Raw genomic sequence first — 16,073 nt, forward strand, 5'->3', positions numbered from 1 at the left:
GAAAGGTCAAACAAAATGAGACATCCGTATTACAGAATACTGCTCAACAGTAAAAAGCAAACTATTGAAACATGCAATAACTTGGATGACTCTTAAGGAAACATGCTGAGCAAAAAAGCCAGTCCAAGTAAGTTACACACCACTTGATTCCATTTACTTTGAGGACAGACTAGTGGCTGCCAAGGGTTGGGTTTTAGGGAGAAATATAGTCAGAAAAGGGCACCAGGAGGGGGTCCTTGTGGTTTTGTAACTGACATCTTGTTTGTGAAGGTAGATACACAGATGTAAACAGCCAGTAAAATCGTATAGAACTTAATACACACATGCAAACATACATCTGAGTACAGGTAAACTGGTAGATTCTTATAAGGCTTGTGGGTTTTATCAGTATCAATATCCTGGTTGTGAGATTATACTGTAGTTTTACAAAATGTACCAATGTAATCCTGGCAAAATATAAAAGGGATCTCTTATTATTTTTTACAATCACATATAAATCTACAATTATCTTAGTAATTATTTCAGTTAAAAACATAGGAATATTTAGTTTTAGAAGATATGTGAGGGTACTATGGGATCTTTTTTCTTTAATTACTATAATACACCCTTATAATTATGTACTTTGATAGTAAATGTTTCTACTATCCTGAGACCACCAAAGAATTAATTTTCTCTTCTACATTTTAATTGTGTTTCATAAGAATTACTTCAGATTTTTTATGATAGAAATTCCTAGTTGTATTTCTTAGTGGCTTTTTTAAAAAATGCGTTTTCCTTTAGAAATTGCATTGTGGAGAGGGAGTACATGAGCTGGCAGAGGAAAAGGATGGGATCATAGCTCGTCTATGGAGGCATCAGGGAAATGTGACCTGTCCTTCATAACAAGGAAGATAGTATGGGCCACTCAAGACAGTGTCTCAGAATACTTCATTATGCTAGACCAGAGATACAGCAGTCTGTCTGTTTGGTTAATGGTTATTGCAAATGTGTCATAGTCATGACTGTGTTAACCACTGTTCTAAAGAACATAAGGCTGCTGGTTTCAGTGTTTTAAAAATAATTTTTAAAAATTATAAAATACACATAAACATAAAATTTACCATATTAACTATTTTTAAGTATACATTTGCATGGCATTAAGTGCCTTCATATTATTGTGTAACCACTATTACCATTCATCAGAACTCCTCATCTTAAAAACTGAAACTCCTCATACTAAACAATATTCCCCATTCCCTTATCCCTCCATCCTCTGGCAACCACCATTGTACTTTCCATCTCCATGAATTTGACTATTGTAGGACTTCAGGTAAGTGGAATCATACAGTATTTGTCCTTTGATGACTGGGTTAGATCACTTAGCATAATATCCTCAAGGTTCTTCCATGTTTCAGATTTTCCCTTCTTTTTAGGGCTGAATAATGTTCCATTTTATGTATGTACCACATTTTGTTTATCCATCCATCTGTTCACACAGTAACAGATCCAAAGTAAGCAGAAGAAAGCTGCTTTCACCTTTTGGCTATTGTGAATAATGGTACTAAGAATATGTGTATACAGATAGGCGTTGAAGTCACTGCTTCCAATTCTTTTGCACATATTCCAAGGGTTGGAATTGCTGGATCACATGGTAATTCTGTTGGTAATTATTTGAAGAATCACCATTCTATTTTCTATAGCAGCTGTACCATTTTATTCCCACCAACAGTGTCTAAGAGTTCTAATTTCTCTACATCCTTGTCAACACTGCTTTCTGGGTTTTTTTGCTAGTAGCCATCCTTGTAGTTGGAAAGGGGTATCATTGTGGTTTTGCTTTGTATTTCCATAATGATTAGTGATGTTGACTACTGGTATATCTTTGGAGAAATGTCAGTTTATGTCCTTTGGCAATTTTTAAATTAGGTGGTTTGGGTTTTTATTGTTATTGAATTAGGAGTTCTTTATTATATATTTTGGATATCACCCCTTATCAGATACAGGATTTACAAATGTTTTCTTTATAATTAGTTGCCTTTTTATTCTGTTGATTCTGTCCTTTGATGCATAGAAGCTTTTAATTTTGATGTAGTTCAGTGTGTGGTTTCTTTTGTTGCTTGTGCTTTTGGTGCCATATTCAAGAACTCAGTGCCAAATCCAAAGCCATGAAGCTTTCCTCCTTGTTTTCTTCTAAGAGTTTTATATTTTTAGCTCTTATATCTAGGCATCTAACAACAGAGTGTCAGAACATATAAGGTAGAAACTGACAGACCTGTAGAAAGGAATATACATCCACTGCTAAGGTTGGAGATTTCAGAAATGGACAGATACAGTAGTAGGCAGAAAATCAATGAAGACATAGTTGAACTCAGCGCCATCATCAGTCAGTGGTGGCCATAATGGACATCTGTGGACTATTTCATTAATAATAACAGAATACACATTCTTCTCAAGGTCACATGGAACATTCAGCATGGACCACATTCTGGACCATAAAACATAACCTCAACAAATTCAAAAGGAGAGAAATCCTACAATGTTTGTCTCAGACCACAGTGGAAGTTAACTAGAAATAAAAAATAAGACAGCTGGAAAATCCCCAAATACCTGGAGATTAAACACCACACTGCTAAATAACACATAGGTCAAATGAATAAATTTAAAAATATTTTGAGCAAAATGAAAATACAGTTTATCAAAATTTGTGGGATATATCGAAATGCTTAGAGCAAAATTTGTTAGCATTTAATGCATACATTAGAAAAGTAGAAGGATCTAGAATCAATAATCTGAGTTTCCACATTAGGAAACTAGAAGAGGAAGAGCAAAATAAATCCAAAGTAAGCAGAAGAAAGGAAGTAATAAAAATTAGAGTAGAAATCAATGAAATTGAAAACAAAATCGATAGAGAAAAGCCGTGAAACCAGGAATTGATTCTGTGAGATCAGTAACATTGACAAAACCTCTAGCCAGATAAATAAAGAGAGAAGACTTACTAATTATTAATATCAAAAATGAAAAAGGGGACATGACTGCAGATCCCCTGGACATTATAAGGACAGTCAGGGAATACAATGAACAACTCTATGTCCATAGATTTGATAACCTAAATAAAATCTAGCTATTCATGGTAACCCAGCACACTATAGCTTGTCAGAGGAGAAATTCCTCAACTTGATGGAGAATATATTAAAAAAACCCTATGGCTAACATTGTACTTAAGTCAATAGTAACTAGAAACTGATCCACTAATATCAGGAACAAGCCAAAGATGTCCTATCTGACCATTCCTTAACATTATACTGGATGTCCTAGCTAATGCAGTAAAGGAAGAAAAGGATCTAAAAGGTGTCATGACTGGGAAGGGGAAGAGAATTGTCTTTGTTGACAGATGACATGATTGTGGAAAATCTGAATGAATTAACTAAAAATCTCCTAGCATTAATGAGCAGTTATAGCAAGAATTGCATAATACAAAGTGGATATATAAAAATTAATTTCCTGTACACTGCAGTGAACAAGTGGAATTTGAAATTAAAAACACAATCCTAGCTGGGCGTGTTGGTTCCTGCCTGTAACACAAGCACTCTGGAAGGCTGGGGCAGGAGGACTGCTTGAGGTCTGGAGTTTAAGAATAGTTTGAACAAGAGCTAGAGCCTGTCTCTACTAAAAACAGGAAAATTACCTGGGCCTTGTCGGGGGTACCTATAGTCCCAGCTACTCAAAAGACTGAGGCAGGAGGATCACTTGAAGCTAGTTTAAGGTTGCTGTGAGCTATGCTGAGGCCATGGCACTCTAGCATGGGCAACAGAATGAGACTCGGTCTCAACAAAACAAACCCAACCTCCCCCCCACAGTGCTGTTACCTTAGCACCCTCCAAAAGAAATAATGAAGTATAAATCTAACAAAAAATGTGTTAAGATTTGTCCAAGTATAACTACAGAACTCTGATTAGAGAAACTAAAGAACTAAATAAATGGAGAGATACTCCTGTTCATGGACAGGATGACTCAATATTGTCAAGATTATCCGTTCTTCTCAACTAGAATAAACTCCTAAAACATAGTTCAACACAGATGAACCTCAAGCATATTATTGCTAAGTGAAAAGACACAGAAGGTTGTGTTGTGGAATTCCATTTATGTGAAATGTTAGGTAAGGTAAAGACAGAGCAGATCAGTGTCTGAGGCCAGGCATGTGGCAATTGGGAGTAGTTGACAAGTGGGCATAAGGAAGCTGTTTAAGGTAATGGAAATGTTGTGATGATTACACAACTCTAAATTTGCTAAAAATCACTGAACTATGTACACTTACAGTGAGTGTATGATTAAAAAAGTCTGTCTTAAAGTGAGACTCTGTCTCAAAACAAACAAAAAAGGCTCTTGCACTAGCTCTAGATTTTAAGTGGTGTAAGTTTAAGACCATGTTCCCCTTTTGTGGCCCTTCTAGGTGCTTATGGTGAGACATATCCTGCCATTGAAGATGATGACTTCCCTCCACCATCACAGCTGCCCTCTGCAAGGGAGCGCAGGAGAAACAAATTGAAAGGACTGGACTTTGCAGTATGAAATGTCTTTTTCTTTTTTCCCCTTTTTCAGCTTAGAAGAATGAGAGGTCTGGATTCTGACCCATGCTAAATTTGTGTGATCCAGCAAATAGTGAGCACTCACTTGAAGTAGACATGGGCTGAATCTAGCCTCTACCATCAATTAGCTGGAGGTGACATTGGGAAGCTCTTTGAACTCTGCTCCCCCAACTTCTTTGATGTAATATTTTCATCAGTCTTTTGGGGTGGCTGTAAGTAGCTTGGCATCCCAAGAATATATGAATTTCAGAGAAGACACAAGAATAACTGATACCATTTATTGGAAAGTCTGTTGTATCCTTATAATAACCTAATTCTGCGATATAGGCATCATTTCCATTTTGGTCAAATGATTTGCCCAAGGTAATATAGACAAGAAGGCAGAGATTCAAATCCATCTTCTCTTCACTCTGCTCCACAGCTGTACAACATAGCTAGTAAGAAGTCGTCTTTGGACTACTACGTGTCCAACAAGTCCCTTCCTTGTTGGGTAGGCAGCTTTACGGTGGCACTAACTTTACTTGGTGCCCTAGGCAGTGTCGTCTACTTTGGTCTCCACAGATATCCCTTTTCTGGACATTTCATATAAATGAGACCATATAACATGGTCAATTGTGATGGGCTTTATTGTTTTGTTTTGTTTTTTCATAGGTCATTTGTGTTACAGCATGTGTCGATACTGATTCCTCTTTATGGCTGAATGATTTTTCACTGTATGGATATTACCCCTTTTGTTTATCCAATCAACAACTGATGGACATTTTTGTTTTCATTTTTTGGCTATTACGAATACTGCTGCTATTACATTCATGCAAAGGTTTTGGATGTTTTCTTTTGAGTGTATACGTAGTAGTAAAATTCTTGAGTTACATGGTCACTCTAAATTTAGTATTTTGGAGACCAGCCAGACTATTTTCTAAAGCAGGCACACCATTTTACATTCCCACCAGCAGTGTATGAAGGCTCTAACTTCTCTTCATCCTGGACATTTGTTACTGTTATCTTTCTTCTTGATTATAGTGCCTATTGAGGATGAAGAGATATCACTGTGGTTTTGAGGTATTTCTCTAATGATGTTAAACATCTTTTCATATGCTTATTTACCAGTTATATATATATTTAGAAGATATATCTGTTCAGATCCTTTGCCCGTTTTTCAAACTGGGTCATCTTTGTATTGTTGAGTTATAAGAGTTCTTTACACATTCTGGCTACCAGTCCAGCATCAGCTGTATGATTTGCAATTGTTTTCTCCCATTCTGTATGATTTTTACTTTCCTGATGGTGGCCTTTGACAAACAGGTGATTTTAAATTTTGATTAGGTACAACTTATCTTTCTTGGGCTTTTGGTGTCTAAAAAACCATTGCCTAACCCAAGATCACTAAGATTTAATTCAATGCATTTTTTTCTTTATTTTTTCTCTTGAGTTTAGGTCTCTGATATACTTGGAGTTAATTTATCTTCTGAGATTTAGGGGTTCGGGTTCATTCCTTTGCATGTAGACATCATGGTTTCACTACCTTTTGTTGAAAGGACTCTTTCTCCTGTTGCATTTTGTCCATAAATATTTCTGGATCAATTTTCTTCCACTCATCCATATGCCTATCTTTATGTTGTACCACACTACTTGATCATTGTAGCTAGACTGTCTCAGCCCTTAATTTTTTCAATTTTTTCCTTTAGTGTCCTGGAATTCCTAAGTTTTATCCCAACTGGCAGCATTTATGTTATCTGAGTATGCATGTATACACAGGAATCAAAATATAAGTGCTCCATATCTTCATTTAGTTTATTTGTCACAATGTATACTTATCCAGGACATGATGATGTGTTGATTCATTCTGAACATACTTTATGTTAATGACCATTTCTGAAGTTCTGTTTTCTAACTGCAGGATAACAGTTGTCCTAATGTACCACCAGATGGTCTCTCTTTAAAATCAGTGTCCAGTGTAAATGTTGACCAGCTTAGAATGAGAAATGAGGAGCGAATGCATAGACTGAATGAACTTCAAAATAAACCTATTAATACAGGTAAATAGCCAAGTTTAATTCCCTAGCGCAAATTTAAACTCACTTACATGGAAGTTGTCACTAATGGTTGGGGTAGATGAAAAGAGAGTTCTGAAGTCCTTTGAGTTGTACATCCCAGAACACGGTTAACTGTCCAGCAGTGGCAGACCTCAGATTCTTTCTATCAGAGAGGGTAACCATTTCAGAGTGGATTCTAAACAGATAAAATAGTTTTTGCTTATGAAATATATCCAACCTTAACTTTCAGCAGAGAAAATGCTTTAAGACTTTGAGTTCCTTAGGTAATACATGTATCATAAACTTAGCCTCGTTCTAAATCAAATAAAACTAGTTCATTGTGAGTGGACTTTTGAAGGTGAAAGCCTGTCAGGGAACACAAGGCAGGATGGTTCCTTAGCTAGTGAGCTCCTTTGCCAACCGTGAGCCCTTTTTTATATCAATCTTACTAGTGACTGGGATAATGTGACAGTTTCTTATTAGTAATAACAGTATTAATATTAGCAAATAGAATGGTTTGTGAAGAACTCTTCAGTCTATGAAGCTAGACAAATTTCTTAAAATATTTTTAGATCCTATCTTTAATACTGTTAATTTTTAAAAGGTACTTATATAATCTCTGGCAGTCAAGGTGTGATTGTTTTGTTGTTGATAATGTCATACCAAACACCAGCCAACATGGAAAACAGGTGGAAGGGTACTTTTCCTCTCATACGTGGAAAAATGTGGAACAGTGGGAAAGGATGCCTTCTCTCTATAGCTAAAAAGCATTTTCTTTTCATTTCTTTTAAAAATAAAACACTGGATTTATATTTAACAAGGAGATATTTGAAAGAGGATAAAGCATTTGAAGAATCTACTCTTTCACAAGATTTTCAATGTCTAAACTTTTTTTGCTTAACATTATCCTTTCAAACAGGAGCTTTTTGGTACAATGTGGATTGATTGCGCATTAAACTGTACATAACCCTTTTGTGGGCTAATCCTTCACAGACCAGGAGATAGAATTAAAAAAAAAAAAAAAAAGAAAGAAATTGACATCACAGGGTAGGAAGACATATTTTCCTATTATTATACCTAATAAGTAAAATACAGATACATAAGTTGAGAGTACATCAAATTCAGTTAATGAATGAAACAAAATTAAGAGCTACTGCTTAATGGACTAGACATGGCTTCTTAGATTAGGTATAAGAAAAGAGGTAATTTCATGTGGCACCTGTGGCTCAAAGGAGTAGGGCACCGGCCCCATATACCAAAGGTGACAGGTTCAAACCCAGCCTAGCCCCAGCCCCACCCAAAAACTGCAAAAAAAAAAAAAAAAATCAAGAAAAAGAGGTAATTTCATTCTAACTAGTGCTTTCCCAAAATGACTTTTAATTTCCTTAAGTGGTGTGATAGATTGGATGTCTTCCCTTATCCTCCTTGCTAAGTTAAAAAATAAAAGGTTTGCATGATACTCACTAGGTTTCTCCTAAAGGTGACCATTACAAAATAAATAAGATTGCCCACATTCCTCCAGTCAGCTTAATGTTGGCAGAGATTCCTTGGATATACTTAAGACTCCCTCTGCTTGCTAGAACCATGGAGTCAATTTACTCAGTTACGTTTTGTTTCACAAAATCGGCCCCTTCCTGGGCCTGCTTCTACCCCTAAAGTGGGAGGTCTGAACAAAACAGCATAGTTTAGAATGTATCATAGGGAAGAGGACTACAGGAGACCTGTGTTTGTGTCACTCACCTGCCATCTGCGTTACTGAGTCATGTGTCTCTTGCCTTCTGCAGAGGACGAGAGTTCCCTGGTTGACCCTGATGACATCATGAAACACATGGGGGATGATGGCTCAAACTCTGTAGCAACCGAGCCCTGGCTCCGCCCTGGCACCTCGGAAACACTGAAGCGCTTCATGGCAGAGCAGCTGGACCAGGAACAGCAGCAAGTTCCTGGGAAACCAGGACCTTTCACTTGGCAGAGCCTGTCTACCGCGCATGGTTAAAATAAATCTGTACCGGACCCAGTAGTGCCTTGTCCAGTGAAAGGAATGGTAAATCTGTACCTTTAATAATATGCTCTACTTTTTTCTTCTGCCTGAAGTTAGTTTTGTTATATTTGTATATAAAAGCATATTTTTTCCAAGATGTATTATGATGTATGTTATGTACATAAATAAAAGGCCACGATTATTACATGTAACAAAGGGTACTCTGGTTTTACAGCACTATAAAGACACTTTTTTATTCACCTTGACAGGCAGAATCTATAATAAGATAGTATACATATGACAGTTGAATCCAGAGTACAATATTCTGTAATGAACTATAATTCTATACAGTTCTGTGCTACGTACATAAATAGAAGGCCAGAATTATTTTGCACAGTTATGCCATAGAGTGGTAATGAACTCTGGATTCAACTATCATATGTATACTATTTTATTATAAATTCTGTTTATCAGGATAAGGTAAATAAAACTGAAGTGTCTTTACAGTGCTATCAAACCAGAATACCCTTTGTCACACGCACATTTGCCACTGTTATCTATTAAGATAATTCTTTAGTGACTACACGTTGTAGCTGTGACTATTCCAGTTGCTACATAATGAAAGAATCAAATGTGCTATTTAATTTTCCTGTTATTTGACGCTACTGATTCAGACATAATGGGAACTGTAATTGATTTTATTCTCATAAGCCATACACTAAATTTACATCTTTCTGCCTCTACTTTTGTGCCAATGAATGCATTGTCTTACAATTAATTTATGTGATTTGACTGCTTCTTGATAGAAATAAATTTTTACTTTTATTAACCAATGTCGACTTCTTATATTAATTGGAATTTTTAGGTTTCTAGAGGTTGAAGAGAGGTAAGAATATCCAGGGGTCAAGAACAGAGACTTTGTTCCACCACCATGGAATAGTGAGTCAATTTTCTTTCTTTTTTTTTTTTTGCAATTTCTGGCCAGGGCTGGGCTTGAACCCGCCACCTCCGGCATATGGGGCTGGCGCCCTACCCCTTTGAGCCACAGGCGCCACCCCACGAGTCAATCACTCTGAATGATATTTCCTAAAAAGGATTCATTCAAATTTGGATTAGGGTGTTTAGCACTGAGAACTGAGAACACCCTCACACGCTGCTTCCCTGCTTCCTCTGATAGTGGTAGACAAGATCAGATAGTTTGCCACAATTTAAATGTAATTTTGGCTACATATAAAATGTATACTCACTTTTCTAATTTAACCATTGTTTGTTTTACTATTAAATTTTTTTCTTCCATCTAAGAAGAAAAGCCTCTGGCTCCTCTAGGGAGCATCTTGAGCCTACACCACTAAATAATAAACTGGCAGGTGGTGTGAGAGCACTTACCCTTAGACAGGAAGGTCCCCATGGCTCCCAGCTCTAGGATCCCACTGGGCTTGGACAAAGCTGTGTCTTAGGCTTAATAAATCTGGTACACTTATAAATGCATCACTAAATAACTGTTCATTATCTATGCAAATACTGAATACTTTTCCTGTTTTTAAACAAAACCCTCCTAATATTGACATATTCCATTTTTTTAAATGCCATGTACCACACAATAGCATAACCAACTGCCCTGAAGGGAACTTCAGCTCCTTTAAGCATTCAAACAGTGTAGCTTTATGCTGGGCACAATATAGGAAAAAACTATAAATATCGTTAAGTAAGTAGAATATGAGGGATGATCAAATATGAGCAGCTTGAAAGAAAAATTGGAACCAAAGAATCAGAATCAAAGCTCCGATTTGTAGTTCCGGCTGAAAATGTCTTTTCCATAACTGTTTGGCTTTTAATGAAAAACCAGGAAAGAATCAATAAAACATGGGGCTGTGGGTTACACAGGTTTTGATTGCACTAATGAAATAATTCAAAAACTTTATTGACCTATAACCTGATTAGAATATGCCAGATGAGAATCAATATTGTACAGAAAGTTGTACAGAATTTTTTACATAGAAAACTTTACATCTGTACCATATACATTTTATCCATCTGAAAAAATTTTCTACATCCACTATTAATACGGAATGCTTGACAATCTTGTCTTTTAACCATCAGAGCACAATTCACAGTATGAATACATTTCCAGTAAATCTAACCTCTGCAAACCATGCCAGATTTGTTATTTTAATATATTCAACATTAAATTCTGTACATAAGAGTAAAATCTACATCAAGCCCCACCACCCAAAGGAAAAGAAAGAATTGACGCAACTGAGATTCATTCTGCAGTGATTCCAGTTTCGGTCCACGAAGGATCATTCTATTTTAATGGCTCATCTTTAGAAGCCCTAAGAGAAGTATATGTTACAGGTAGTTATTGTCAGTGGGATACTTTCTACCTTTTTTTCCTGTTGTTGATCTTGACACGTATCAGCCACAACATCATCTGGGCATGTTAAAGTCTCAAAATTACCACCCCCTAAAAAGGGTAAAACTAAAAATCCCCACAAAATAAAAAAGACAAAGTTCAACCCAAATGTTTTTAGTGCATTTGACAAAATATTATGGGTATTTAGCAAATGAATAAGAAAATAAAGAAAAGGTGCAGGAAGAACTATATAATGTTTAAGATTTTTATATTACAGACCTGCATCTCTGTACATTTTCACAGAAGGATGATTACCAGTATCTCAGATAGCCTGAGTGTGCAAAAATCTTCAGAGTAAGAATACCATAGTTGCTAAATATCTTTTACTGTGAACAATAATTCCCCCCCCAATTATAAACATTTTATCCTTCAAAATACAGCTCTCCTGAGTTGTACTTCTTACAGAAGTTCAATCTTTACATCTATAGTTCTTTGGGTAAGTTTCACTTCCACACCTGCCAAAAATACACAGGACTCTCCCTGCCAGGAGGGCAGGGAAGAACCGTGAGCATCAGCAGACTTCGTTTAAACATGCTTTCTGCTCAACATGAGCCCACATGACACCAAGAATCCATCAAGTTACTTAAAGGGACTGGAGTGTTCCAAGTTTGAGTAATCATTCTAAGCTCTTTACCAGTAACCCTCAGACACTGCAATTCGAAGAAATCATTTTTCAGGTAGGAAACCTCAGCTCCAGAGTCCTTTTAAAGAGCGGAGGAATGTAAACGCCAACAGAAAAATATTAAGTTCCCATCATTGCTTGTTTACTCCAAGTTCCTGTTCCGGTGGTTGTGATATCTGAAAAACTACTCCGATTCGCAGGAAAAATCTTCTAAGAACAGCACGAAGTTCAGGAATCAAGTCAAATTGCATAATTTCACATAAGAGAGGGTAGTAGAATGATGCATGAGCTTTAAACTGGGGGGAGAAAATGAATTTCTCCATTAGTAGTGCCTGCGTTGCAAAGTACAGAGCCTGAAACTGCCTTTCCGTCAAACCCTGGGTTGTGTGCATGGAGAAGGAGGAAAGGCAGAGGCTGCGACAAGCAGTTACTCTACGGATGACAACACTGACTGAGACAGTCTCAGAAGAGTCACTTAATACAAATACTTTTCACACAGTTAACTATTCTTATTGTGAAAACAATTTCCCATCACATGCCTTTGACAAACTTTTAGTAATTCAGCAATGTTTTTCCTGGATAATAAGCAAGAGAAAGAAGCAGAGCAAGAACTAGAGTTGACTTTTTATAAGATAAGGGTTATTGAAATTGTATGTATCTTTTGTTAAATAAGAAGTTTTAGGGAAAATTCTACTTAAATATAAAATAGTTGTAACTTCGTAACGTGCAGTTACATCCCGTATATAAACATTCTCTGGGCAAAGCTGTATGCATCCCACATGAAGAGTTCAGTTTACACCTTGACTGTGCCTTTGCTGTATTTCCTTAATCCTGTCCGCTGCCTATTTTCTCTTTCCTACTCCTCCAGGTCCCGTAAGATCCAGGGGAGCAGTATGACATACTATGGCAAGAAAGCAAGTTGTGGAGTATGATGGACTGGGGTTTTGGAGTCCTCCTTGGCTACACAGCTGCTGGCAGCCTTAAGTCACTTCTCTAAACTTCCCTAGCCCACAGTCAGAGGGAAATGCATCTGGACACAGGACATGTGACTGGGGGTAAACACTGGCACAGCACCGAGTGGCATCAACCGCCCTGCCTCCACAGGGTCCCAAGGACCTAAAGTGTGAAGTATTAGGCCACCTGAGTTGGTATTTGAAAACCTATTCAGATTCACAGCAAAGCCACCCATTTACTTGTAAGTGAGCTGCTTTTTTAAAGTGTAGTTTTAAAAATCTTAAATATGCATTTATATTTACAAGTATAGATTGTAGTTTATTTTACTGGTTTGAAGTTCTTAAATGAGCTCATGGCTCATTTACTAACAACTCTGTTACATCGAGCCACTAAATATGCCAAAGGAATGGCTGCAGCCTGGAGCACAGGCCCAGGACTATGGGGGCGGGTGCAAGGTCATAGGTGGCTAGATAGCAGTTTTCAAAATGGGGGAAGAGAGGAGACCCTGGGGTCAGAATGGGAATTTCAATGTTGGGAGACCCCAGGAGGCTGTCGAGGTACCTAAAAGGATTCTGATTTCTCTTCTACTGAATCCCCTGGAGAACTGCTGATTGGAGAACAAAGCTAGGCTAAGGAGAAGAAAACAGAGGATGACTGAGGAAGACAGGCCTGGACCCCATGTGGTCCTGCCCAGGCAGCAGCACAGCTGGGGCGCTGCTTTATCTGCCTCTGAGATCGTGGGCAGCAGGTCTGGGACCTGACATCCATCCTGCCTTGAACTCACAGGCTGGACATTTGTCTTGTACTTACCCTATTATCGCTTATCTTTAGAACTTTAGTTAGAAATAAAAGCAGTAAGTTAGTCCAGGCTTCCCGATGACTTTCTGATGTTAAAGTGAGGAAGTAACTCAGTGCTTCACTGCAGACACTGCAAAAGAAAAGGTTTCCCTTTAGATTACTTGCACACCTGCAGGTCCACATCCTCACTGAGAAAGAACACCAGTTAATACCGTAACGAATATTAACTTGTCAGATCCCAGCTGTCTGCATTAACTGCAGCATCAAAAACATTTACACATTTTTCAAATTAGGAAAAAAGCAACATATTAAAAAAATTGAGACTTAGCAAGAAACTCACATTTTCTTAAATTTCCAAGTTTCATGAGTTCAAACCTGCAATGTGGTCGACAGCACAGACAATAAGCTCAGTGTCAAGAGTCCTAGGGCTGAAATCTGAGGTGACTCGCTTTTCACTGATTGTGAGGCTCTTGATCCTTCTGGTTCTTCACAATCTTACCCATAAAATGGGAGAACAGAAACTAGGAATCTCTTAAAATTCTAACATGTATCTATCTGGTCTCAGAACATCTACTGCCCAAGTAGATAACAAAAATACGATGCAGATGACAGTATTCTTTTTGAATGTAATGTTCCCTCCTTAGCATGAGTTAATTTTTTCGTTGTCATGAAGGAAAAGAGAATTGAAAAAATGAACACCAAGAAAAGCTCCAAGTATTTTTTTCAAACTAAACACAGGAAGATTTTTCACTTTCACAAATGATCTATAAAAACAGGGCTATCTTATGACATTAGAAAGGCCTAAAAATGATACAATGAAGTTTTTTTTAATTTTAAGAGATAAAACTTTGTCTTGTATGTTAGATGTTATCTGTTCACATGACACCAGCTGTACAAAGCACATCTGCCTACAAGACTAATTTTCACAAATGCTCTGTGAAACAGGGACAGCAGCCCGCAAGGCTCAGCGCTCTGCTTGCTCCTGCCAACGCTCTTTTTCTGCTCTGCACCACACAGCCACCTGGGTCAAAGGCACAAATCAGTCAGGAGTCTTACTTCAGAAGCCTCTGCTGGACCTCCTCCCAGGCACTGACGCGGCTCTCATCCATGTACATCCGGAAGAGAATGCGCAGCCCACAGGCCAGGCTGCTGGTCTCCTGCTTTAGAAGGTTGGGCTTAGACTTGCCTTTGAAGCCTGCAGAAAGGGGCAGTTTCTGGGATTAGCTTGGGAAGGCTTCGCACGTGAAGGCGAAACAGCGGCAGGGAGGTACATGGCGTGCACGCTCAGCTGCAGCTGCACCCGGGGCACAGGACGGTGATTTCTACTTACTGTCGCACCCCACCTACCCTTCAAGCTGGAGGTATGAGATATAAAACAACTTGTGCCCTGGGAAAGTAGAACCCTTCAAATAAAACTGCATGTGAAACCTACAGAAGGCACAGATGCACCCCGGTTCAGTGCGCGGTGGGGCGACCCCTACTGGGTGAGACTGTGAACAGACCCACATGGAGAGGACACATCTGGTCATCAAAGCATGAATGGTCCCAGCTGAATGGTGGCACCATTTGGGTTGAAGACGGGAAAAAATTAGTAGGCACTACTCTTTCCAGAAGTTTGGTTGTAAAGGGAAGAGAATGAACAGAGCTGTTTTAAATAAAATAAGCAAACATAAGCAGAGTTTGATGTTCAGTAAGCTCAGCCAGCACCTTTCTTTTCTTCGAACACATTCGCCACGCCACTCTCCCAGCACTGTTTTGTACCTAATAGGCACTGAATATTTCTTAAATATTAATAATGTCAGTTTGATTTATAATAAGGTTTATTTTTGTATTTAAAATTTCCATCTTGTTCTAAAACAAATATACTTCCTGTCCCAGTACACTCACTTCTGTGTGAGGTGTGGACACTCCCGTAATCTGAGAGCAGCCACTCAGATACAGGCCAGGCTTGTGTGTGGGAACCTCACTCTTTCCCTCAAAAAGAAGGCCCTGGCTGGGAAAACAAAATAAGGTGAAAGAACAGGTAGGCAGATGAGCCCAGCAACAGGCTGAATGAGCGAGGGAAAAACAAACCCACCCAAGAGGTTATATGGCTTACTGTAGACCAAAAAAAGACCTATCTTAAATTACCTTATTATTATTACCATTGAGGTCACAGTACACACAGGGACATGGACAGATCTAAGGCAACCAATGAAATATGACAAACATCTTTATCCACTAACAGTGAGCGTTTAAGTGTGGGGCTTGGGCAGCTTACCTGCTTTCCACAGAGCAGTCCTCTGTTCGTTGTTAGAATTAAACGCTTTTGCAAATCTATGGGACTCTAACAAGCAGTCCAGCAACTTAAACAGCTGTTGTGATGTTAAGAAGCGGTACATTCCTTGGTCCTGAGTATCAACTCGAACATCAAAGTCCACTGCATCTCTCTTGGGAAACCAGCACAGTATACACAGTCACGATCATTCTAGTAAATTTAGAACTGCATGCTCCCCATAGACCAGTTTTACAATAAGCCACAGATACTCAATCTGCTGTATCTTAGCAGAAAGTAGGGAAGAGTCCCCCTTCTGTGAACCCTTATCACCAAGCGCCAGCTCATGGGCCCAGCCTCTCCCTCTCTTCTAAACTCGTCTGGAATCCATGTACCATGATTTTAATTCTCCTTCACAAGCCCTTATCTCCCCTTTTTAGTAACTTCAGTAAGTAG

The 16,073-nt window shown here is 38.3% G+C and overlaps 2 protein-coding genes across 7 annotated transcripts in view; one reads left to right on the forward strand and one right to left on the reverse strand.

Annotated features, from left to right (window-relative positions):
• CSPP1 (centrosome and spindle pole associated protein 1) overlaps nucleotides 1-9,412 on the forward strand; it is a 139,604-nt gene extending 130,192 nt beyond the window's left edge. For 2 of the 6 annotated variants that reach the window (XM_053559501.1, XM_053559502.1), the window contains exons 30-33: nucleotides 4,427-4,539; nucleotides 5,583-5,621; nucleotides 6,460-6,598; nucleotides 8,380-9,411. In XM_053559501.1, coding sequence (XP_053415476.1) covers nucleotides 4,427-4,539; nucleotides 5,583-5,621; nucleotides 6,460-6,598; nucleotides 8,380-8,591 — 503 coding nt within the window. In that variant the 3' untranslated portion in view covers nucleotides 8,592-9,411. Of the gene's footprint in view, nucleotides 1-4,426; nucleotides 4,540-5,582; nucleotides 5,622-6,459; nucleotides 6,599-8,379 lie in introns of all 6 variants that reach the window. The other 4 variants (XM_053559505.1, XM_053559504.1, XM_053559503.1 and 1 more) reach the window with 4 other exon arrangements.
• Nucleotides 9,413-10,476: 1,064 nt separating this feature from the next.
• ARFGEF1 (ADP ribosylation factor guanine nucleotide exchange factor 1) overlaps nucleotides 10,477-16,073 on the reverse strand; it is a 167,863-nt gene continuing 162,266 nt past the window's right edge. Inside the window, exons 36-39 of the mRNA XM_053559499.1 lie at nucleotides 15,624-15,792; nucleotides 14,420-14,558; nucleotides 13,376-13,493; nucleotides 10,477-11,907 (exon numbers count right to left, since the gene is read on the reverse strand). Coding sequence (XP_053415474.1) covers nucleotides 11,743-11,907; nucleotides 13,376-13,493; nucleotides 14,420-14,558; nucleotides 15,624-15,792 — 591 coding nt within the window. The 3' untranslated portion in view covers nucleotides 10,477-11,742. The remainder of the gene's footprint in view (nucleotides 11,908-13,375; nucleotides 13,494-14,419; nucleotides 14,559-15,623; nucleotides 15,793-16,073) is intronic.

The sequence above is a fragment of the Nycticebus coucang genome, chromosome 13, assembly GCF_027406575.1.
Source record: "Nycticebus coucang isolate mNycCou1 chromosome 13, mNycCou1.pri, whole genome shotgun sequence".
Lineage (NCBI taxonomy): Eukaryota > Metazoa > Chordata > Mammalia > Primates > Lorisidae > Nycticebus > Nycticebus coucang.